Below are 25727 nucleotides of genomic sequence, written 5' to 3'. Positions count from 1 at the left end.
ATTTTGCAATAGGGAACTTGCTATATTTATAAAATTCAGCAAGAAAGCCTAAATTCAGAGAAAATAGAAAAGTAATCAATACTGGAATTGCCTTCAAATAACATAAAGTGTCCTCTAAAATAGTATGAACATAAAGATCCATTGTCTTTCCTTTCTTCTTTCTTTCTGGATGCTGGAATGGACAAGACATACAAACAAGATACAATTTTCAAGTATGTCATATAAAGGAAGTTATCTTAAAAGTATGCTGTGTAATCCAGTCAATATTAAGCACATTTAAATTCTATTGGCTTTAATAGGATCAAGTCAAACACATACTCAATTCTCTGAAAAATAAATGTAGCAGCTTGGGTAGATGGAACTGCAGTTTTGACTTTATTGTGTTTCATGATGAAGACGTTTCTTTTTCCTTAGGGACAATTCCTACTAAACTGCAATATTTAATATATTAACTGTTAATTGCCTGTTAATTGCCTTGATAAATTGGGCAGCTTAAAAAAAAAACTAGAACTAAAGGCAGCAAAAATGAACCAACATCTTTTTCCTCAAGTAGAATAGAATGGCTGCTACACTAAGATAATATCACTCTCCAACAAAATAAAAAGTATGTTGACTTCATAACTATTGTTTTTACTATATTCCTAATTAAAATGAATTAATGTCATATGGAAGCTCAGTTAGTATTTTTCAAGTTTTGCAATAGCCATGATCACAATCTTATTGTAGAAATGCTGTGCTCAATCACTCATCCTCCTAAAACATCACTGAAATTGGACAGGTATGAATTAAGATCAGAATTCAAAGTTTCTCCCACAAATGAACTAATGGTTGGCATTAAATCAATTCCTATTAAAGTCAATAGAACTGCAATTTTAGATATTATAGATAGATGGAAGCTCCATAGATTGATAAAATTTCCTGCCTAGACAAATATACTCAAAAATGGTGCCTTAAGATGTCCATAGACAATAGACTCCTATTTAAGAGCTTGGGAATATGTCTCATTAAAAACAAACAAAAAGGTGAATTCATGACACCAAAATCACTGAGTGTGAAAGAATAGTTTTAAGTACATCTAAATTGGCTTGGTTGGGAATTAGGAACCACGGGGTCAGCTTTTAAATGCACAATACATAATTTAGCACGTATGGTATATAGCTTCCTATATGGAAAAAGTACTGATAATTATAAATTAAGAATATTTCAAGCATCTGCACATTGATACTTTTGTGTATAAATGCTGCAAAAGATGCAACTGTCTGGCATATGATATGTGCAGTTGCTTCAAATGAAACATTAACCACTACTGTATTATGTGATCCCAGTTTATAGTGTGAAATGATCTCTTACTGAAAGTACCCAAATAGCATTTGAAAACTGCATTTCAAATAAAAAATTGACTTTCGCATGGATGATTAGCCATAGACCCAAGCCTTCAATGTTCCCTTAAGTGGAATTAAATTCCACCAAAATTAATGGAACTTACAGCCATATAATGTGTTTAGGATCAGGGTGGCAGGCATAATACATCTTTATCCTATTCTCATCTTCTAGAATGAATTCAGTATGTGAGGCCAAAATGAAGCATAGATACAAGCTGTTGTGACAAAGGGAAACAATCTTTCAAAATGCATGAAATACCATAGCCACTGTCAAATCAACAAAACCTTTGCAAAGTGATAACATGCAGGGTGACATTCATTTTCCCCTTAAGGATGGTTTCTTTTCCTACCTACTCCAAAAAAGGAGTTATATGTTTTTTTAAAAAAATGTAATTTATACTTAATCACTGCAAGTTATTGGAAAATGGCCAATTCCTCCTCTTCCACCCCAGGGTCAAGACAACTATTTGTCTTCCAAGTCAAAATTTGCAACACTCCTTTGATAACGAGGAGAAACGGATTTCCTTAAATTTAGATACTAATTTAATAATGAATCATGATTCTTATATTTCCTCTTTTAGAGAAGGTAATATTGAACAAATCTGCTTTTACTCTGTGCATCAAACACTATTGCCCCACCTCCCAATTCTTTTTTATATATATATAATTTTGGAGGACATAGTATTTGTCTCTAAATCAGCATCACTTGCTCAGTTAGTGAAGCCTTAATCTATTCCCTTTGAGCTTCTTTAAAGAAGTACACCTGCAGAATTCCAAAACAACTGACTTTGATTTGAAAAGGAAAAGTGTCAGAATTGTGGATTTTCATCTCAGTACCTGATGAAATGTGTACGGAGCTCTAGTCCTCTTTGAAGAAGCTCATAAGCCAAGCGGGCAAAGCTTTGGGAAACAGAAGAAAATTAAAAAGGTGCATACTCCTGAGAAGGTTTAACATACTTATCAAGACATTCTTCTTATTAACATTTCTTTAAAAGAACAAAGAGTGTGTCTGTGATCTGAGACATTTTAAAGAGAGGCAGTCATTGCTCAAATTTTAGTATAAAAATGTACAGATTGATACCATTATCTGTGACATTATCTCTACCATTACTGTTCCCAGTCTAGGAGGCCTAACTGCACTCCAATGCATACATGAGTCTCTTCCATACATGGATTTTCACTTTTGTAGCACACACTTTCATTTGTGCCTCTTGTGGGGCACTGCGAGCCCTCCCCTTCAATAGGACAAGTTATTTCATAGAAATGTAAAAAGTAGTGTTCCAGGTGAGAGCTCCATGTGTATTTTAGAATTTTTTTTTATCAAACAAACTAGGAATAAAGATTACCAGTTTCAGGCACAGGGCCATTTCAGTAGTAACATTTGCCCTCCGTACAACAGTAGTTATGAAAAAAGTTGCAGTTGAAAAGAAAAGGCATGTTGATCTTTATATCTATCCACAAAAAGAAATGTTCCTTTTCCCTTTCCTGTTCTTCACAGTTGTTGCATGCCTGTGCAACTTCTTTTTCACAGGTACAACTTCATGAAAATGTTTACTTCATGATAGGCATATTTTATTATGAAACAAAGGGTTTACTCTCATGGTCAGTTATTTGGTTTCAGACTTAGTCATGCTGAGTTGTAGGTCTAGAGTTAGAAATGGCTAATTTTGATTACAACGGGTCTCTTCCAAATATGACCAAGTCTGGATCCAATCCAATACCTTAATGGAGCATATATACACAAATTATATACATCCTTATGGATAGAAAAAAATGATTATTTGCAGCCCCCAAGTTTCAGGATTAAATATGTTAAGTGGGCAGCTTTTGATTAACACTTTAGGTAGGTATCCAGAGCAAGCAGAGGCACCTGAGAGCAATCCATTAGCTCTTCCACTTATTCATCCATATACTGTAGTTGGTTACATTTTAATATTTTCACAGCCTGAACCCATCACCTCTGCGTGTAGTACTAACAATTCTTCTTAATGATTCATAGTTTGGACAGACCCAGATTTCCCCCTTTCTTTCCACTATTAGGAAATATTTTGGCCAAATGCTACTGACCAATTTGAGGCCCAGTTATTCAGACCACACAGAGAGAGAACAGCAAAAAAATTGCACAAAATCAGGAAACTTGCTCTGAATGGGACAGTCCAATATAAAATATATCCATCCCTTAGGTTTTTCTTTCTACTTTAGATAGGTTTTTAAAAATAGTAATAATACAGAAACAGACTGTGTACCTCGGCCAACATAGCAACATTATCAAAATGATTCTTCCAATAAATTATTGATTGCTTTTATCTGTTATAATTTCATCCCCACCAAAAATTATTTTAAAAAAGTATTGTGGGATGACAGAAGTGGAAAATCCTGGATGTTATCTTCAAAAGTTCCTTTGCCATAGCCACTGAGCCACTCTTCCACTGTGCGCCTCTGACCTTATTTTCTTTTTAAAATTACTTGCAGATGTGACCTACCTAGCGTAATTCTTCCAAAACCCAATCCAATATTTTAAAGCTAAAATTAAATGTTTTTCCTCCCAAAGGATCGCTCTCAATCTCTCCTTTTCTTTCTGTTTTACCCCCTATTTTCATTAGCTTGCTTTCTGATTTTTTTTTCTCTCTCTCTCTTTCATTTTCTGTGCTTTTCTTCCTTGTCTCCAGTTTTACTACCTGGTCCTTCCCCAGAAGTGTGCCTGTTAGCAGAGTTGTTGTTCAAGAACATCTTGTCCATGCCTTTGAGAGCTTCCGTCAGGTAATTCTGGAGAGCAGTCAGGGCAGCACAGATGGCTGGGGAGCCAAAGCCATGAGTGATGAGACTGAAGTGAGTCAAGCAGCTCTGGATCCCTGGCTCCAAGATGGGTGTTGGTCGGCTATTGCCAATGGGTGTCCGGTCTTGGGCCAAAAGATCAGTAAATTCTTTACACATTTGCCTGGAGATGAAGAAAGCAGATGACAAGAGGATTAGATCAGTCAGGATTAGAGAGCTCTGATGACTATCAGTACTTTTGGGGAAAAAACAACCTACCAAAATCTGATAATTAAAGCATTCTTTCATTATGGTGAAGAGATTTCTTTGAATTCTATTATTTTAAAAATTGTACTTGTGTCACCAAGTATCTCACTTCAAATATCCTTCGCATTCAGAACAATGAAAGCTAATTAATGATCTAGACCAGGGCTGTCAAACTCCTGGCCCGCGGGCCAGATGTGTCACACGCTGGCCACACCCACGGCCGGTTTAGCAAAGGGGAAAAACGTCCCAATACATCACACGACGCGCTGTGACAACATGAGTTTTACACTCCTGATCTAGACTGTAAAAATCGGGACAGTCATCAAACAATGGTGAAGAGTTAGAGCATTCTGTATCTCTGCTCTTTCTAGTAATCATCTGTTTTTCTGCAGCTCAAATCTGGTAGCTGTAATAATGTAATAAGGAGAAAAGTCCTTACGAAGTTTGACATTTCGGGTAATCTATAGATCACAGAGATAACACAAGATGACTTGCTCAAGTGAACCAATGCTTATGCAAGTCAGCAGAATGGTTAATGAGGCATGCTGGACATTTGTCTACAATTCTTTTATCAACATAACCTGCACAAAGTTTAAAGAAAAAAGTAAAATCTCCTTCAAGTTGAGCTGAACTCAACTTGATAGAGATATTTTTCTGGAAACAGTACAGAAGTGGTTTGATATTGCCTTCTTTGGGGCCATTTTTTTAAAAACTTCCAGGCTAATATACAGCCCTATTAGTCTCTCCAAGATTTAACCAGAATGGCCATTCTTAGTTTCATAACTCAATGTCGGCTTTCTAGTTCCATCAGCCAAGGCAGACTAGGTTTATACGGTCCATAGCTTCTTTAACTGTTAAATAAGGTACTAGTGACTGGTTCTTCACCATAAATCATGGTTCACAAACTATAGTGGCTTAGTTCACCAAACTTGTTGGCCCAAAATTAAACAAACCAATTCTTAAACTGCAACTAACAGGTATTTTTTTTCTTTCTATGACATCCTGTGTCTGAACCATCAATTTTAGCAGGGCTATTATATTAGAATTAGAATCCTGTATCGCCTTCCTCAACAATAAATAAGTATTTATAAGGAGAGTTGAAAAACAATAATGCCAGAGATACCAGAAATTGTACCTCCAGTGTGCTTTCTGGATTTGGAATCATTATGAGAATAGAAACTTTAAACAGAAATAACTTTTTATATTCTCAAATATATATTAAATGCACACATATACAATATGACACTGAAAACTATGCAGGTTGAATTCATGCATAACTCAGAAATGCAATTGTTTCCATTTTATTAATTTATTTAATAATTCTCACTGATGTCAATAATGCATAGAGGGAATTGGATATCACAGATTTGCATACATATTTTATTGATATTGCTGTACAGCTACCTATCAATCCTAAACAGACTACATCAGCATGCACACATACCCATATAACAAACATTCAGTTTAAAAGAACTACAATGGTTGCTGGCTACCACTTTTAAAACACTACAAGACTTGGTGCCAGGGGTTTGAAGGACTGCCTCTCCCCTATTATATTCACCTGGCCCAACAGGACAAGAGGGCAGAGTATCTTCTGGGTCCCATCGATTAGGGATGTACACCTAGTGGGACCATGAAAAAGCCACCCATTCTCTATGGAGCATCATTTCCCCCTAGGTAAACTTAGCCTCCACCTGTTGCTTTTCCAAAAGGCCCTAAAAATCTGATTTTGTCAGTGGGCCTGAGGACCACGAGTGGAGATGGAGCTGATCAAGTGGTTGATTTGATTGTGTTGCTGAGGCCATGGATGGGTAGGGTGAGATTTTTATGTATGGATTTTTAAATGTTGTAAGCCACCCGAGTAATCTATGTGTGAATTGGGTGGCCATATACCATGAGTTCTATCTCTTTGAGGGAGAAATAAAATAAATAAATAAATAAATAAATAAATAAATAAATAAATAAATAAATAAATAAATAAATAGTAAGTAAGTAAGTAAGTAAGTAAGTAAGTAATAAGTAAGACCAGTAGTAGGCACCAGAGGTCATTCAACTGTTGGATTCAATTCCTTACAATCTGTTTTATTTTAATTTATTTGATTAGCCTTAGATCCCAATTTCTGTACTGAATGAAAAACTAATTATCAGGAATAATTTTGACCTTGCTCTTAGTTCTGATGCATAGAAAAATTCAGACAGAATGTTAGTCATGCCTGCTCATTAACGTCCCACTGGTAACACTCTAGTTCCTTCCATGTTGTTCAAGACTTCAATTAGGCAAATGCAGTGCCAAAGTAAATAATAAGTAGGGTAAATGTGTCACATTTTCTAAACTCAACGATTTATGCTGACTATAGAAAGTTGATTAAAATTGACAAATTGATGCAATCCAGAAGCTGAGATGACAGATGTGCCAGTGAGATGGGTGCATGCCAGTGCAATCCATCCATTATACAAACATTTAGAAATATGGAGCAAGGCAATTGATTCCAACATCCATTTTCTACACAGGGCAATGTGATTTACAGGAAGGCACTGTATATAAATAGTAATTCGGCATGAAATGAAGTTATAAATAAAGCTGTATTACAATATGATGGCTCAGTTGTGATACTTTGAAAGTGATGGCAGGTGACTGAAAATTTAAAGAATCCTATTTGTGGGTCTCAATTGTTAGAAGTATTAAAATGGTAAAAAATTAAAAATGGAAATGTTGAAGTTACATGCCAAATGATAACATATCTGCATCTTCAAAAACCAAAGACAGGAGTTGGGGTCTGGAAGCAGTTGAAGTTTTGAGACATTAATATTGCCTGGCCCTGCAGACAAGGGCAATGTAATTCCAATCATGTCTAAAAAACATCTGGCCAAATTTGGGCAAATGATTTTTCAGTCATCCATATATCTCTTTAAATTATGCTGTCAACAAAGGAACCACAGTCTAAGGCACAAAATAAATGAGATCTCTTTGGGACTTGCCTGCAAGATAGAACAAGTGGGGAAACAGGCAGTACATACCGCGAAAGGCCTAAGTCTGACATAAAGCACCAGACAATATGGGCAGGGGAGGCATAAATCAAATAAACAGAAAAGCTATTGTAAAAGTTTCAATGAGCTAGGGAAAAACATCTAAATATAGCCACAGATTTAATATTCCCCCCTGCCGGCTCCCAGCTGCTGTAGTAAAAGCATCAGATCTATGGATGATTAACTGTAAATATTGGGAAACATGCATTAAAATTTATTTTGTCATCTTGAACAGATAACTACAAGCCTGGAAGTCTACTGAAATGTAGATTTTTTATGTGAAAGGGAATTAGGCCCAAGGTCAACCTTCTTAAGGAAAAATGGGGCAGAGAAGGTAGCATATTCTCCTAGGTCTACACAATACATTTGGGATGACAGCAGTACACCTAACAATACCTCAACTGTTATGGAAGAATGGCACAGTAGCTAAAGCCACATTTGTCATCACTTTATTTAGAAATATTTTATCCATGTAATAAGGTAGAGTTGCGATATATTTTTGTCCCAGCTGCATGGGACTCTGACTCAAACTCTTATAGTTTCAAGAAATATGTCCTCCATGATGGCACCTGGCATGCTGAAATGTGTTAAAACTGGCTTGTGTGGTTGTTCCAATATCCAAGTAACAACCACTGTAGAATATTTATATGCCCAATATTAAATTTGAACATGTTTTTTGCTTTTCCTCATTATCCTGCCTCATTACCTCATGGTAACATTTCAGTTTAGCAATAGTATAGGACAGGGAAGGAGTATATATTTTCTTGCAACATCCATATCTGGATGAGACAGCAGTGATCAGAAACTTTGGTGCAAAGGTTACCTCAGTAGTAATAGAAACAGGATGCTCTCTACAACCATACAATAGGACTACTCAACCTTTTTGCCTCAGGTGTTGAAAAGGTTAAAGTCAGTTCTGACACGCTCATTTTGCAGTGACTACAAAACAAGCCAGGTCTACTTAGTTACAATCCCACAATTTCACTATGGTTGTGCTAATCTCATCCATACATGAGGCAGGTTACTCACAGCTCAAACCAAGTGAATTAACACACTCAAGCAGAAAAGGGGGGAAACTGCAATAATGTTCACAAAGAATGAAGTCTATTTAACATACGGTACATGGAATAGAAAGTTATTCATATGAATAAAACATTTAATTAAGTAACATCAGTCATAATTCAAGAACAAGGGTAACACTGTGGGATAAATTATCATCTTATCAAAATTGTCAAAATTGTCATTGATTTTATAATTCTTCAGTACATCAGGAAAGAATAACAAACCAAAGCACCAGTTACACAGAGTAATGTAACCATTCAGAAAAAATCAAAATATTGGAGTGGTTAAGGAATTATTGTAGAAGTGATGTAGATGATTATAGAAACTCCAAATTAAAATGTGAACTTTGTTCACATCTTGCTGAATCATTTTTATTGAACAAGCTGTAATTAGGGGTTGAAATTAGGGGTTGAAAAACACACAATAATCCACAGTCACATATCACACTTTTCACATACCACACTGATCAAATATCTGATTTGTTTGGTTTTGGTTTAGCATATTATTTAAACTAAATCAATTCACAGACAAATGTGTAGGTAGTCCTCAGTAGTTAACAATGGTAATTGTTAACAATGTAAGTTAATAATGGTAATTGGGACTAGGAGTTCTATTGCTAATGTCATGTGATCATACTGACTGACAGTAACAATTCCAGTTGCCCCAAATTCTGTTCGGTCACTAGATATAAGATCAGATAATCACCATTTGCAAGCTCCGACCGGCTTTCAAATAGACTTTACTTGTTGGAAGGTGGAAGTGAAGGTTGCAAATGGAGATCCTGTAATCACAGGATGTTGCAATGTCATAATTGCAAACTGGTTGCCAAACACCCAAGTCACAATCATATGATTGTGGGAATGCTGCAATGGCCACAAGGCTACAAGAACCAGTCCTAAGCCTCCTTAGGACTACAAGAACCAGTCCTAAGCCTCCTTAGGACTACAAGAACCAGTCCTAAGCCGTCATCGTAATTTTGAACATCATGAGCCATATCATCTACAGTTCCTAGACAAGATATAGAGAAGTTCAGCCCTCAGGCCAAGAACAGTTATCGTTGTTACTTTATTTCCTAAATACATGCCCCCTGAAAGTTTTGAATAACACATTGAATAATCCAAGTTTTAGATGTTTATTATTTCCGCAGCCAATATTACAAGACTTTTATTAAGTGTATCTACATATTATCTTCCCTGAAAATAACATGTTTTGCTTCCAAGTATAACTATGGAAAGGAAGGAGGGAGGGGCAATTTTTTCTGGCTTTTATTTCACCAGTATTGTAGAAGAGCTCCTGATACTAAGGTATGGCCACCACGTGCAGGCCCCTATTAAATTCTAGCAGCCATCTTCAGGAAAGCGGAGATGAAGTAATTTTCTGCATGGCACCCCAAGTAATCTACCTAATATCTTTAAATAGGTCCACAAAAATAATGCCTAGAACATTGTGATGAGCCTGTACTTAAAGATTTTGAATGTGTTGGAATATATATTATGATAATCTATTATAAAACTGAAACCAAAGATTTTTCTAGTACAGGTAGTCCTCAATTTATGACCATAACTCAGCCCGGAATTCTGGCGATAAATTGTGCTGGTCGTTAAGTAGGCCATTACATGAGTGACTCAATCTTATGATATTTTTTGCAGCAGTAATTAACCAAATCACCATGGTTGTTAAATAAATTCATAGTCATTAAGTGAAACATTGTCCGCAATGGGATTTTTTATTTTTTGCAGGAAACAAGTTTCTGGTAAAAAAAACCAACATAATTCACAGTCTTATGACCATGGAATACTGCAAACTCATAAGTGCAGGCCAGTTGCCAAACACCCAAAATGCAATCACATGAATAGAACAGAATAGAATAGAATAGAATAGAATAGAATAAGAGAGTTGGAAGGACCTTGGAGGTTTTCTAGTCCAACCTCCTGCTTATGCAGGAAACCCTACACCACTTTAGACAAATAGTTATCCAATCTCTTCTTAAAAACTTCCAATGTTGGAGCATTCACAACTTCTGGAGGCAAGTTGTTCGACTGATTAATTGTTCTAACGGTCAGGAAATTTCTCCTTAGTTCTAAGTTGCTTCTCTCCTTGTTTAGTTTCCACCCATTTCTTCTTGTCCTACGCTCAGGTGCTTTGGAGAATAGCTTGACTCCCTCTTCTTTGTGGCAGCCCCTGAGATATTGGAAAACTGCTATCATGTCTCCCCTAGTTGTTCTTTTCATTAAACTAAACATATGCTGTTCCTGCAACTGTTCTTCATATGTTTAAGCCTCCAATCCCCTAATCATCATTGTTGCTCTTCTCTGCATTCTTTCTAGTATCTCCACATCTTTTTTACATTGTGGTGACCAAAACTGAATGCAGTATTCCAAGTGTGGCCTTACCAAGGCATTATAAAGTGGTATTAACACTTCACGTGATCTTGATTCTATCCCTCTGTTTATGCAGCCTAGGACTGTGTTGGCTTTTTTGGCAGCTGCTGCACACTGCTGGGTCATGTTTAAATGGTTGTCCACTAGGAATCCAAGATCCCTCTCACAGTTACTACTATTGAGCGAGGTACCACATATACTGTACCTGTGTATTTTGTTTTTCTTGCCTAAATGTAGAACCTTACTTTTTTCACCATTGAATTTCACTTTTTAGATAGCGCCTAATGTTCAATTCTGTCAAGATCCTTTTATATCTTAAGCCTATCTTCTGGAGTGTTGGCTATTCCTGCCAGCTTGGTGTCATCTGAAAATTTGATGAGTTCCCCATCTATCCCCTCATCCAAGTCATTGATGAAGATGTTGAAGAGTACTGGGCCTAAAACAGAGCCTTGGGGTACCCCACTGCATACTTCCCTCCATGTAGATGCAGTTCCATTGAGGACTACACATTGAGTCCAATTGGTCAGCCAGTTACACAGTTACATGAACACAGGGGGAAGCTGTTGCAAGTTCAAATCTGGGTCATAAATACCCTTTTTTGGGGGGGTCTATTGTAACTTCAAATGGTCACTAAGTAACCAGTCATAAGCCAAGGACTACAGATAGTCTTCACTTAGCAGCTACAATTGGGACTTAGCAATCACTAAGCAGAAAATCACATAACCGTCACTGCCCATTCAGTCATTAACTGAATCACTGCAGTGGTTAAGCAAAACATCACATGACTTTGATTTATGATTTTAATTTCACATTTTTCATTAACTCTGCTTCTCACAAGCCACTCACAAAGCACACAAATGACAATCATGTGACCGTTGTTGGATGTAAGGGTTGTAAATGTGAGAATTGATCACAAAGCTGCTTTTTTTTTACACCAATGTAATGTCAAATGGTTGTTAAATGAGGCAATTGGTAAGCAAATCTGACTCTAGCCCTTAAGACGATTTCCGCTGATCTTCTCCTAATTTCTTCAGAGCATTTCTTCTTATTCAAGCTCCAACTTTCATTTGCTAAACCTCTTTGTTTTGTACAGTGCACAAAGTGACTACACTCACTTAGGTTCTATTCCTTTATTTTATTTACTCATTTACTTATTTGTTGACTCCTGTCAACTGCCTGGATTAGTCCCTATTGTTTTCTTGCCAAGGTTCCCAGAAGCGGTTTATCATTGCCTTCTTCCTATGGCTAAGATAGGTCACAAGCCCAGGGTCACCAAGCTGCCTTTGTGCCTAAAACATGATTGGTAACTGGTCTCCTGGCTTCTTGCATGATACCTTAATCACATTAATAAATTGGTTCTCTTCTGTTTTGTTTTGTTTTGTTTTGTTATTTTGGTCTTCTACGCTATTTTTTTCTGATTCTATCTAGAATCTGAGCTACAATGACTCTCTGGAACTCTTTCGCTAGTGCATTTGGCCCTAGAAATTAATGTTGAAAAATAAAAATATTAATCTTTATAAGCTGTTAGAGTGATGACATCTGTAATATTTTATTATGTATTTCATTTATAATATCTGAACTCCACTTTTTTAGAATTAAAAGCAAGTCTCTTAAGAGGGAACATTAAAAACTCACTGTTTATAAATGTCAATTCAGTAAAAATACAGTAAAAACAGTACCCTTAAAACTGCAACACAAGACCAAATCAGGTGATATAGCATTACCAAATATCTTGGTTAACAGATTCACTATAAGACCCAGGACTAACACTAAAAGACCCTTTTCAAAGACAAAATATATCTTCACAGTAACTCTTTATTACTAGTTTTCTACTAAAATTAGCATAGCAAATTATTCTGTTCAGGATGCCCCCTGCCCCCCTTAAATCAGCAGTTTAGTTTGATACTAATTTTCGCTATCGTACAAAGATCCAGAATGGATAAATATTCTCTCTTTCAAATAGTGAATTCTCATAACTGTCTGATCTCATAACAAAAGAACTACAGTATTTTATCAACATCATGAATGCACTGTAGCATGTTAAGAACATGGACTGAAAGTACATAATACAATCTTACTTCTGAAACTAATCAAGTGTGATCTGTAAATATATACGGAGCAGTACATGTAAACCTCTCTGAAGATCAAGTAAACAAAATATATTTAACATTTCAGTTATTGGGTATGTGAATGCTACAAAACTATATTAACTGTAAAGCTATAATAAATTTGTAATAGCTTACATTCTATTATTCCATAAAAAGACACAGAATTTAAATCTAACGTGCAACTGGACAATTTGTAAAGTATCCAAAACTATGTTTTCAGTATGAAGAATATTTTTGCACAGAGAGGTATATGAGATTTAATAAGGTACTTGTCAATTTCAAGAAATAATAAGAAGCACTGAAAACTCATTTTAACAGTCTCATTGGATGGTTGGTTCTATTGTTTGGAAAATCTTTCAAATCAAGGAGTATTTCATGCAAATATGTCATTTGTCTAATGATGTCATTATGAAAGTAATGCAAATCACGTCATTTAATTATGCCAAATTATGTATTTGGCATCATATGCATAAGAATAAAGGTATGCAAGTACTGCAAATTAAAACGGGGTTTGTTGCATGCATAATCTGTTCTATCAAGCTTTCACTGTATTACAAAGAAAGAAGATTGAATATATTGTCTATATTCACTTTTTCTTCATAACTATCATACATTCTAGAACTTATGAGTAAAATGCATTTGTTGACTATGACTAAACTTCACGTAATTATATATTATATAGTTTTAATGGAACCCTTTGACCCACTTTATTGTTTGATCATCAACTCCAGAGTCATCTAGAGCTGTTTATGCACAGGACAGTCACATAGCCATCTAAGCATTATTGTATTCAAAAAACTCAAATTACTGTACATCCTCCATTATCTAGCATGAAACAAAATATCTAAATGGATGTAATACATTGCCAAAATGCAATCTTGGCAAGGGTATTTAGGATATGTAGGGAACAATCTGTTGAATGTCTCTCACTTTGTGATATCAATGGATTATGGACCAGACAACAGACCTTCCTAGCCAGAGGTGGATTTCACATAATGTTACCACTGGTTTGCCACCCATCGAAAATGTGAGCGCACGAGCGCGTACGCCCACCCGCAGGTCACCACTACTGGTTCGCCCGAACTGGTCCAAACTGGCTGAATACAAACCACTGTTCCTAAGGATGAACCCCATTTTATGGTCCTTGCCTCCAACCCTTTAGCTTTAGAGGTCTTAGGACTATCAGTGACTGGTTAGTATGAACTATTTTCTTAAAAGTCTCTGTAAAAGTATTCTTAAACATTTCTGATCTCTCAATATCTTTGCATCTGGGCTCCACTTTTGTAATCCATATGATCACTGATGCTTTAGGACCATTTTCAAGAATAACAATGTAAGTATGATATAGATAGCTTCTGCTTTCTACTCAACAGAGTCTACTTCTACTGATTGAATTTTGCTGATGAATTTCCAATTAATACCGAAAATTTCAACTTAACAATAGTACTGTCAGACTTTGCTACCAGAAAATCTTGATGAACACTGTCACATTTTTGTATATACCACAAAATGCAAGGTTAATTAAATGGGAGAATGTCATCATCTGAGCATTATTGATGTTGTCAAAGTGAAGTTGCTTCCCAAAAACTTTATAAAAAGTCTGCCAGGCTGGAGGTGATCTCTTCTTATATGAGAAGAATATATTCTTTTGACATTTAAAAATGTATGTTTAAATTAAATTAAAACCCACTCATTCCATTCCAGTGTATGACAGTCCAAAATTAAGTTTGTTTTATAAGCACAACAACCTAAATAGATTGATGCATAGTACAGCAGAAATGCAAAGGAAGATACTTTCAGTTCAAAACAGATGTTGGTTTCACAGAAAAATGAGATGATGAAATAGTAGGTAGAACATCAAGAATGTATGGAATGATAAGGTTAAAAGAGTTGTGATTTCAGCTGTTCTAAGAGCCTCGATGCCTGATGATCAGATCTTCTAATTCCCCAGACATCTGGTCCCTTGAAGGAATTCTAGGATCTCTGAACAGGTTGGACCCATGCTTGATTAGGCATCAGGGGATGTTAGGATTTAAGAGGCTATGAAGTAAGTAGCTACTGCCATTAACATGAATTGAGCAATTGATAGAAGACAGATTAAAGGGCTAGAGGGATATCCAAAAGGCACCTGGGGTAAAACAGAGGGTTTGAATTGCTTCTAGTGTTACTGAACTGGCAAACAGTTGTGTAACTACAAACAGAACCACATGAATCCTTTAGGAGATTGAGTCCAACCCAACGCTAAGTGCAGGAATCCAAATTAAAGCTTCCCAGAGATTGTTGTCTTCATCCCCTTGATTACAATCAGGAAAGAAGAATCTGCCAACACTCCTGGTAAATGGTACCACTTGTGAAGTGCTTTTAATATTTACAAGTATGCAAATGCTTCATTGAAGTAAAAATTAATAACTCTTTGGTCACATACATATTGGTAGTGCTCCTTGTATTGTCAAATACATTTTTTTCTGAGATGAATTCCTTTTAACATCTTTGTTGTATCATAAAAATACTGGCTTCTCTATACTGTAGTTTTATTGTGTATGTGCAGTCAGCTTCTCTATGTCAGCAATAGTAATGTCATTCTTAAAGCAATTTTAGTGCTTTATTTGCCAATTTATACCATTAATAAATCAGCTTCAAAGGATGCAAAGAAGGATAAGGAAAATCAAGGAGGAAAACATAAAAATTCTTTGTTGAAAAAAAGAATTCACTAGTGAGAAGGAAATATTTTGGTTTCAAAAATGCATGAATTGTGAAGAGACAGAAGTTATTGGCTTCTACAATATCTCAAAATCCTCTGAACTTGTGGTCTGATTTGTGGAAATGTGCTAAGCTCTACAAATGATACTTTGTGATTCAAATTCATTCACCACATTATTTGTCAACTCTCATATACTGATCACATTATTTGTTAACAAGTTGATTCCATTTCTGCTCTTCAGTTGATGGATAGAATGTTCTTAGCCATATTCTATGCTAATTAGCTGCCTGCAATTACTGCAAGTTCAAATCTCACCAGGCTCAAGGTTGACTCAGCCTTCCATCCTTCTGAGGTAGGTAAAATGAGGACCCGGATTGTGGGGGCAATAAGCTGACTTTGTATAAAAAGAACACCGCTTGGGGGGGCCGAAAGCCTTACTAAGCAGGTATATACAAAAGTATGAAGGCTATTGCTTAATGCATTGTAAGCCGGCCTGAGTCTCCGGAGAAGGGCGGCATATAAATCGAACCAATAAATAAATAAATATTCTTTTTCCCCTCTCTCTTTTGGTTGGAGGTTGTGAGATTGGAAAACCCCCAAACCAAATATTTCACTTATGCTGATGACTGTCCAATTTGTAATCAGGAAAGAAGCATTCAGGAAGATATATCTGATTTTCTTGGAGCCAACTTGTCTAATTGTGAACCATATCTCTTTTGCTCTGTAGCCATAAAATTCCCTGCCAAGACAGTTATTATCCAATTTTCTGATGACTTTTGCCATTATATAATTATATCGATTTTTGTCAAGCCTACAGTGTTGTCATATCTCAAGGACAATGTATTTCATATCTTTAATAAGAGCCTCTCTCTATGATTGACCTCATAAACATATCATGAGCATATGGATTCAAATATTAAACATCCATGTTTAATATTAAACAAATATGTGCTGTTAAATGAAAGAGCAAATATCCTATACAGTGAGAGTCAGCTTCTATAGGTTTACATCTTCATGCAGAAAAGCCCCATCTTAGTGGGGCTTTCTTTTTCTCTGGCTTTAGGTATTGCTTTTCACTTCTAAGAAGTCTGAATATAGTAGTTTCCACAGGTGTCAAAACTAGTAATAAAAATGCTTGAACACTTCCACTGCAGTTCATGGTTCCCACACCTGAAAATAGTGCCATATTCTGTTGCGATTACTAATTTAGGAATTGTTACTTTAAAATTACTTTAACCATTAGTTATACAGTTAACATAATCTTGATCATTTGATAAAAATGATCTTTTTAGACTTTTTAGGACCATGTTCAAGGAAATTAGAACTGGTCTTTCAGACCTGTATATTTTGAAACTTCACATTTGATTGATTTACAAGCAATATTCTCAGCAAAGGGTCTCCAGCTTCTTTTTGATAATGGTGGGAGGAATCATAGATTATTTGACTGGCAGCAAGGTCTTCATCTGTAGATTTATAACATTTATAAGCAGGTGGATAGCTGCAAAATCTCAGTTGGCAGGTGAGGCTTATTGGCTAGTATCGTCGCTGCATGTAGTGTTATATGATTGAGCCACAGTGGCGCAGTGGTTAGAGTGCAGTACTACAGGCTACTTCTGCTGACTGCTGGCTGACTGCCACTTGGCAATTCAAATCTCACTAGGCTCAAGGTTGACTCAGCCTTCCTTTCTTCTGAGGTGGGTAAAATGAGGACCCAAACTGTTGGGGGCAATATGCTGACTCTGTAAACCGCTTAGATAGGGCTATAAAGCACTGTGAAGTGGTATATAAGTCTATGTGCTATTGCTATAATTAGAAGCACAGGACATTTGCTTTGGTACATAATTTTTGTTATTTGTGGTTTGGGTTTTTATTTTTAAGAGTGGATCAAAGTGGCATACATTGATTTGTAAAAGGAATTTTTTACTTCATGCTCTTCAGTAGTATTTCATTTCAGCTTGCAGCCTGTCACAGGACAGGAACCCTATCTCCTTTCCTGGAGCTTTTCATAAATACTCTGGAACTCCTTTTTCTTTTTTATATCTGACTTTCTCTTTGACAAATCTTTCTGCCTTTTCTCTCTTTGTTCACGTTTATTTTTCTTATTCCTGTTCTCCTTTTTTCAGTTTGAAATAGATTTGGCTAGTTACTTGTGATATATGAAAAAGAAAACGTTTAGATTGAACCTCAAAATGAAACCAGATGGATTGCTAATGCAAGAGAAAATAAAAAAAGGGCCTTGAAAGGAAAGCATGTTCAAGGATTGTATTTCTACTCACTTAGTGGCAAGCAGCATATTCTTTCGGGAGTGGAGATCAGTAGGGTCTGTGTGCTGTCTGTTCAGGTATTCAGAAACTGCTTTGGCCGGGAATTCAGTTTCACAGATGTATCCAAAATCCCGAGCTAAATGTACAGCTTCTCCTAGGAAAAAACAAGCAGCTTTGGTCATCATAACCAGCTCAGGACGATTTGCAATCCACCTGAAAGCCAACAGTAGTGCTTACTATCCTAAACTTTACCTTGAAAAAAATACCTCAAAACTTTATTTTGTCCCAATCCTTAGCTCACTCTTTCAAAGTCTAGTACAGTCCTCAGCTTAAAAAAAAGTTATGAAGGAGGCCCAGTTAATGTGAAAGATCTTGAGATGTTCAAGGCATATCGACATTATAAAACATGTTTTATATGAAGGAGACATAACAAGTAAACATAAAAAACTGAGTAAACATCAGTGCATAAAATGTGGCATATTCATACAGCAACAATTCCAGTTAGGATATGGCCTCAAAATGCAGAGTTTGTGAAAAATAAAGGAATAGTGTCTCTGAACACATACTGTACATATTTGTGCATTTGTCTTTTTCAGCACAATTCAAGTAATTCATACTCTGAATCATTCAAGTATGGCCATACACTATATAACAAATCAAAGGACATGTTCCAAGCACTGGTCCCCATCAGTTCCTAGCAGCTCAATAATTAGAAGCAAGGTGCCATGAAATGCAATGATAGAACAGCATAAATGCACACAACAGAATATTCATGCATGCTATTCGTCGATTAGAAATAAAGTTGGTGATACATTTATCTATCTTATCTATTTCAATGATAAGTTACTACAGACCTGGATCACATGAATTACTAAATAATACAGTACTGTGGCTCGGCTTAGCATACCATCTCAACTCAAACCTTGGATCAAATGATGGTTAATTAGAACACCTTGACTATAATGTATAATCATGGCCTGATTATGATTAGCAGTCTTCCAAGAGAACAATGTCTGCATGTGAGAAGCTACAAAGCAGAACCTCTACTGATCCTCCTTTATTAATCTCCCATAGGTTAATTGGAAATGGAAGTAGAAAGAGAACAGAAGCAGAATGGGAGAAAACACATGATGCCTCTCACTTCTGCCAGCACAGGCTTACTGCTGTTGTGTAAGCAAACAAACACACACAGTGACACACACATAGACACACACACATGCCTGGAATAGAAGCCTTCCTGTGTAGTATATGTTCACTTGATAACCATCTTATCCATGATTAATTCCAAAGCAAATACAGAGATCAATGTAATCTTACAGCCAGGTTACTCATGTGAAGTCTAAATATACAATACATGTCTCAATTTGCTGACATTGGCCTCTTGTTATTTTTGCCTCTTGTCTGTTTCCTCCCCTCTTGCCATCTTCCTCTCACAAATATTAAGGGTATAATCTGAAACATACTTGGCATTATCTTTTTAGAAAAAAAAATATTTCAATGGACTGGATAAATTATAAACAAATACAACTGAAGTTATTTCCATTCCATTCTCTTTGCCTCTGTAGACTGCAAATACACAGCTTCTGCCAACTCTTCAAAACTAATCTAAAAGCCATGATCCTAGACATACTTACTCCAAAGTCCTACTCTTGCTAGTAGGAATTACTTTGACATACAAAAGATGAGGTAAGTATAAAATTTAAAAAACTTACATTACTACTTATTTTCATATTTCTTTGCTCTGTCAAGCTATGACACTATATTGCAATTTAAACTCAAAGGAAGAAGATAACGGCATATGATGGCCGTGGCCAGGGGGGCTTTTTATCAGGTTCGCCTGATTCACCAGTTGCATCCCTTTCTGGATCGGGACTCCTTACGCACAGTCACTCAGGCACTCATCACTTCCCCCCTGGACTACTGCAATGCTCTCTACATGGGGCTCCCCTTGAGGAGCACCCGGAGGCTCCAACTGGTGCAGAATGCGGCCGCACGGGGGATTATGGGAGCGAGGGGGCTCTCCCATGTGACACTTCTCCTGCGTAAACTGCATTGGCTTCCAGTGGTCTTCTGGGTGCGCTTCAAGGTGTTGGTTACCACCTTTAAAGCGCTCCATGGCATAGGACCTGGGTATTTGTGGGACCGCCTTCTGCTGCCGATAGCCTCCCACCGACGAGTACGCTCCCACAGAGAAGGACTTCTCAGGGTGCCGTCAGCCAGGCAATGTCGACTGGTGACCCCCAGGGGGAGGGCCTTCTCTTTGGCAGCTCCTGCCCTCTGGAACGATTTGCCCCCGGAGATACGAAGGATATCGGATCTCCAGGTTTTTCGCCGTGCCCTGAAAACTTTTCCATCAAGCAAGGCTGGCGTGAACCCTCCCCCCTTTTTTTAGTCTTTTTTAGTTTTTAGCTTTTAAATTGTCATTGGGTTTTAATTCGAATTGTTTTAAATTTGGGCCAGTTATGTAATTCTTTTAATAATTTTAAATTTTGTATTGGTATGTGTTTTAGTTCTGGCTGTGCACCGCTCTGAGTCCACTAGGAGAAGGGCGGTATACAAATTGAATAAAATAAATAAATAAATGAATGAATGAATGAATGAATGAATAAATAAATAAATAAGCAGAATATACTCCTCTGAATTTTAATCTATAAAAGCAAATATATTTTAGTAACTTAGTAAATATTCTATTTGTCATGAATATTTAATTATTGTAGTAAAATTTATAAAAGACATATGAATTCCACTACCTCTGATGAATCCTTTGACATAGGGAAAGAAAAAGATAAACATCTCTATCATCTTTCATATTCCATCATTTGGCTAACTTTCTCTCTATAACTCATACATAGGTTGTAAATATTTGGGACTATTAGAAGCAGGTACAATAGTACTGATGGAAAGTACCAATTTCTGCCAGATGGACTGACATTTAGCTTTATAGTGAAAAAACTGGTCAGCCCAGATGAGAAATTACATTGTTATAAAATATATATTAACAATCATAATAGAGCTAGTCTGCTCTAGTGGTTAAGATATCAGTCATAACCCAGGAGAATGTGAGTTCCAGTTCTGCCTTAGGCATAAAACCCAGCTGCGTGACCTTGTGCCAGTCACTCTAGTCTGGAGTTGAGACTCTAGGAAGAGTGCAGAGAAGAGTAATAAAAATGATTAGGGGACTAAAACATATTATTATATATTATATATTAGGCTAAAACATATAAAGAACGGTTGTTGGAATTGAGTATGTCTAGTTTAATGAAAAGAAGGACTAGGGGAGACATGATAGCAGCGTTCCAATATCTCAGGGGTTGCCACAAAGAAGAAGGAGCCAACCTATTATCCAAAGCACCTAAAGGCAGGACAAGAAGCAATGGATGGAAATTAATCAAGGAGAGTAGCAACCTAGAACTAATGAGAAATTTCCTAACAGTGAGAGCAATTAAACAGTGGAACAACTTGCCTCCAGAAGTTGTGGATGTTCAAACACTGGGAGTTTTTAAGAAGAGATTGGACAACCATTTGTCTGAAATGGTATAGGGTTTCCTGCTTGAGCAGGGGGTTGGATTAGAAGAACTCCAAGGTCCATTCCAACTCTGCAATTCTGTTATCCTCTCACTCAAACGAACTCACCTTCACAGGGTTGTTATTGTGAGGAAAATAGGAGAATGATGTAGTATGGTATATTCGCCGCCTTGAGTTATTTTTAAAAATAATAAAGGTGGGATATAAATAAAGTAAAAATATATCAACATAGTATTTACTAGCAATTATCTTTTCCCATTAACTTTAAAGTGTTTACACTGGAGATTACACTTAATAAAATCAAAGCTAGCTTTTTAGAAATTTGTTTGACTCGAATGACAAAGATTTGCTAGGAATGTATTGAAACTATGCTTTTGGCCCTCAGCACAGCACAAACAGTTCTAAGTAACTGCTATTCAATGATGATGATGATGTAATCCATTCAATCATGTCTGACTCTTGGTGATTCTATGGGCCAGGTGACAGGTCTCTCCACATCTTCTCATCTTGCTCTGCTCTTTGAGTTTTTCTATTTTCTGGCTGATTTCAGCTTTGATAGTGTCCAGCCATCATGCTCTTTGGCGGTCTGATTTCCTTTTAACCATTAGCTCTTCCCAACATAATTGCTATTTATGTTTATCAAATTTGCTCATTAAATGACTGCTTGAAAATCACAATTAAAATTGTGAAATTACGTGAAATCTTTATGCAATAGTCAGATCCTAACAGATTACTAAAAGTAGTCTTGTCTCTATGGTGGTGCTAAGCCCTTTATTTATTACTGGAGTAACCATGCTATGCTTTGGATTTCTACAACTTCTCAATTTCTGCTGGTTCAGGTCAGTTCAATTCAGCCCACCATTGAAGAGTCCATTGACTCTTATCTAATGCCTATTCGCTTTGACCATTAGTAGATCAGATTCTTGTAGAGAGCTTTATCTTACAATAAACTTATATATTCATTTGAACTAATGGACTCCTGATTTTCTGTGCTTGACATTCTGCTTCTGTATGCAACCTAATATTTTTTTTACAATTTCCAGGAAGGTGTCTATGTTGGTCTGTTGCAGCAAAAACACTACAAAATGTTGTTGCCTTTAATAATTAATTACTGAATTAATTATGCATAGATTTTTGTTAACTAAGTCCACATCCTTAACTAAGTCCACATCCTTAACTAAATCTGCATATATTCTGTTGTTCTGCAAGTAGTTGCTATTGATAAAAAATTATTCTGATCTAACCTCTATTTCACTGCCCTATATCTTCTCTTGTTATTACTCCTCTTTAACCCCTGGTATATTCAGTATTTAACTATTAGTCTGATGAAATGTTCTGTTGTCCAAGAAAACATATGACATAAACATTTATTTTCTAAGTATTACATGACAGCTTGTTTTATTGGGGACCCAAAGGGGGAGTACCACACTGGAGGTAGCTACTAGATTGATAGCAAATCCCACCTTGCCCCCCCCCACCTCAATTCCCTGCTTCCCCTGGCTCATCTTTTAATCTCATGTTCCTGTATTTTCATTGTTTATTTCATACTTTTATTATCTTGCTAGTGTTATGTTTACATTTCTTTTAATTTCTGGTTTTAAGCTGCCTAAAGTAACCCCATTGGTGAGATAAATAGCAAATAAATTTAAAAATAAAGAAATATTTTCCAGAACTCTTTAGTTCTATGTATATTTATTTGAGAATCTATAAATACTTCCTTTTCTATGCTGTATATAAATTTCAGTATGGTGGAGAAGTTAGTTTGGAGGGACTGTTATTCCCCCCTCCTCAAAATGTTTTAATTAAAGTATCTTCCTCTTCCATGAGGACAGATATCATAACTACTCCTTAGTATGTCCTAACAAGTACTAACAAGAGTGTTTAATTTTAGAAGTACCATTTAAACATAAATAAAATTTAGCTGGCAACTGCAGAATTCATGTAACACTGTTACTTAAAAGGAAATGCCAATCTTGCTGAATCTTAAACACAGCCCCAGTTGGGATATGTAATGAGCCTTGATTTTCTGCATGGCAGATTTTTCATGCCACAGCAACAACGATTCGATGCAACTTTACAAAATGTCAAACCTTTCCTCGCCCAGAAGTGTCGCCAGAGGAGGTTGGGGGTGGGGATGGGGGTGAGAAGAAATCGAAATGGACAGAAAGTCTGCTTACCTTCCACCAGGGAGGTGAGTAAAGTGACATTTGCCGCTTTGCGCCTGCCGGCTGGTAAATTCAAACCGATTTTTTCTAGCCGCTCTCGCAACGATCGCCCCCCGTTTTTCGATTTGGCTCTGCAGTGACGAAAAAAGGAACGCGGGGATTTAAAACTCCGACCAATGTCCCCGGGAGAGAGAGCGAGAGAGAGAAAGAGAAGAGGCTGGGGGCTGGGGGGTGGGAGGCACCAGAGCCTTGGCTTTGGGCACCAGGCGTGGCATGCAAGCAACGAACACAGTGGAGGCTTCGTGGTGCCACAGGGCGGGAAAGAAAGAAACGCCGCCCTTGGCAAGAGTCTAGCCCGGCCCCTTTGTAACCTGGACCCCTGTTGTTCCTTGGGCCGCCAGCGACGCTCGGCTTTGCTGGCTGCAAGTGAACGAAGAGGGAGGGTTATGTTAGCTCTGGCCCTGCTACTACCAGGAACAAACTGGCTGTTCTTGGAAAACTGCGTCACCAGCAGCATTTAGCCCTGCCATAAGGGTGGTGATTTGTGGTTGTTTCTGTTGTAATTCTGCTTACAAAACACTCAAAAGAGGCTAAGAAGTAAAAAAGACTGGATTGGAGCCGAAGAATGGCCTGGTGTGGGAAGGGAGATTATGCCATCATCCCCAGCAATGCAGGGCACATTTGTGAAAGTATGTATTAATGGTGTGCAATAACAAAATCCAGTAAGTTTTTTGCATGCTTTTGCATAAGAAGTGTTTTGTATAATAATAGTTTCAAAGCAGCAACAGTAATAATGCAAAGCAACAAATGCTACTTCAGAAATGAGGGTTTAGCGCAGCCTGAAAAGATGTGATCCTATTATAGCAGCTGCCTGGCCCAGTCAGAGGAAGGAATTCAAAGGCAACATGACTGTTAGGCCTTCATCAGGAGAAAAGTTTGGGCAGCAGGAAGTGCCTTTCAAGGAGTTTAGGGTTCCATATGTGTACTGATTTTCAAATAATCATCATCCCCTTCCCCTCCGTTTACATGTTTTTTATTGCAAATGAATGAAATAATCACAAATATAGGTAGGGGACCACTGGAGAAAGGGGGGATGCATCAGCAATGTATATTGTTTTTGTGAAGAACTCATTTCCAAGGCAGGGATCCAATGAAATCTAGTGAGGTGGTCAGTGGTTGATCAATTTGGAAGGATAAGAGTGATCATTGACTTGGCTGACCATTGCCTGTGAGCTACAGGCAGGATCTCCACTAGCATCTTCTAGACTGGAACAGTGGTTCTCAAAGGGTGGTCAGGGGCTCACTCAGGGGTCCTCAAAGTCAAATATGTTAACATTTCCCAGTTTTAATTTCTAATAGTCAAAATCAGTAGATATAACCCACATAAACCAAAACTCTTTGGGCTCCTCCTCATCGTTTTTAAGAATGTAAAGGGAGCTTAATGTTTGTGAACCACAGATGAAACCCCCACCCCCACCCCATTCCAACCGTCATTGGCCCAATGTAGCAATTATGACAGATTTTATATTGCCTGAGTGATGCCAGAAAAATACTAGAAATCACTAATGGGGAAATGATCCTAACCTTGCAAAACTAGGGAGATATACTCATGCTCACAGCATGTAGATTTGCAAATGGTCCAAACAGTTGAGTAGCATAGCCCCAGGTATACTAGATAACATAGATTTGGAAATTTGTGATTAGAGTCTGGTTGTTTCTGGAAGACCTTACAGTTTTTCTAAAATTGGATGTGTTGATTTTAGGACAATCTTTTTCTGACCTCATGCCTTCAAATGCCACACTGAGAATTTCCAGCCAGCATATAAGAGCAAAGGCTTCTCTTATTATTGTTCTCAGTGCTGTTGATCCTTGAGATAGCTACTATCATGACTAACAGCCACAGTGTTGTGGTTGAGGTGCTGGATTAGGACCAGGGAGATTCAGTTTCACTAAGTGACTTGGGGCCAATCAGTCTCTTAGCCCACCCTATGTAGCAGAGTTGTTGGTATGGAGGAAAGAGAGTTGTGTATACTATCTGAAGGAAATCTCTCTGACTAATCTAACTGTATTATTGCTGCCAGGGGAGATAAG

The 25727-nt window shown here is 37.1% G+C and overlaps 1 protein-coding gene across 3 annotated transcripts in view; it reads right to left on the bottom strand.

Moving 5' to 3' along the window:
- Positions 1-3638: 3638 nt before the first annotated feature.
- The window catches only part of TFAP2B (transcription factor AP-2 beta), a 51653-nt gene continuing 29564 nt past the window's right edge, over positions 3639-25727 (bottom strand). For all 3 annotated transcript variants that reach the window (XM_070956607.1, XM_070956608.1, XM_070956609.1), the window contains 3 exons: positions 23649-23767; positions 17959-18100; positions 3639-4320 (listed from right to left, as the gene is read on the bottom strand). In XM_070956607.1, the coding sequence (XP_070812708.1) occupies positions 4020-4320; positions 17959-18100; positions 23649-23767 (562 nt within the window). In that variant the 3' untranslated portion in view covers positions 3639-4019. The remainder of the gene's footprint in view (positions 4321-17958; positions 18101-23648; positions 23768-25727) is intronic.

This window comes from Pituophis catenifer, unplaced genomic scaffold, assembly GCF_029215685.1.
Source record: "Pituophis catenifer annectens isolate HBS135680 unplaced genomic scaffold, rPitCat1.0.hap2 SCAF_1, whole genome shotgun sequence".
NCBI classification, from domain to species: Eukaryota; Metazoa; Chordata; class Lepidosauria; order Squamata; family Colubridae; genus Pituophis; species Pituophis catenifer.
This window is presented reverse-complemented; position numbering and strand designations above follow the sequence as displayed.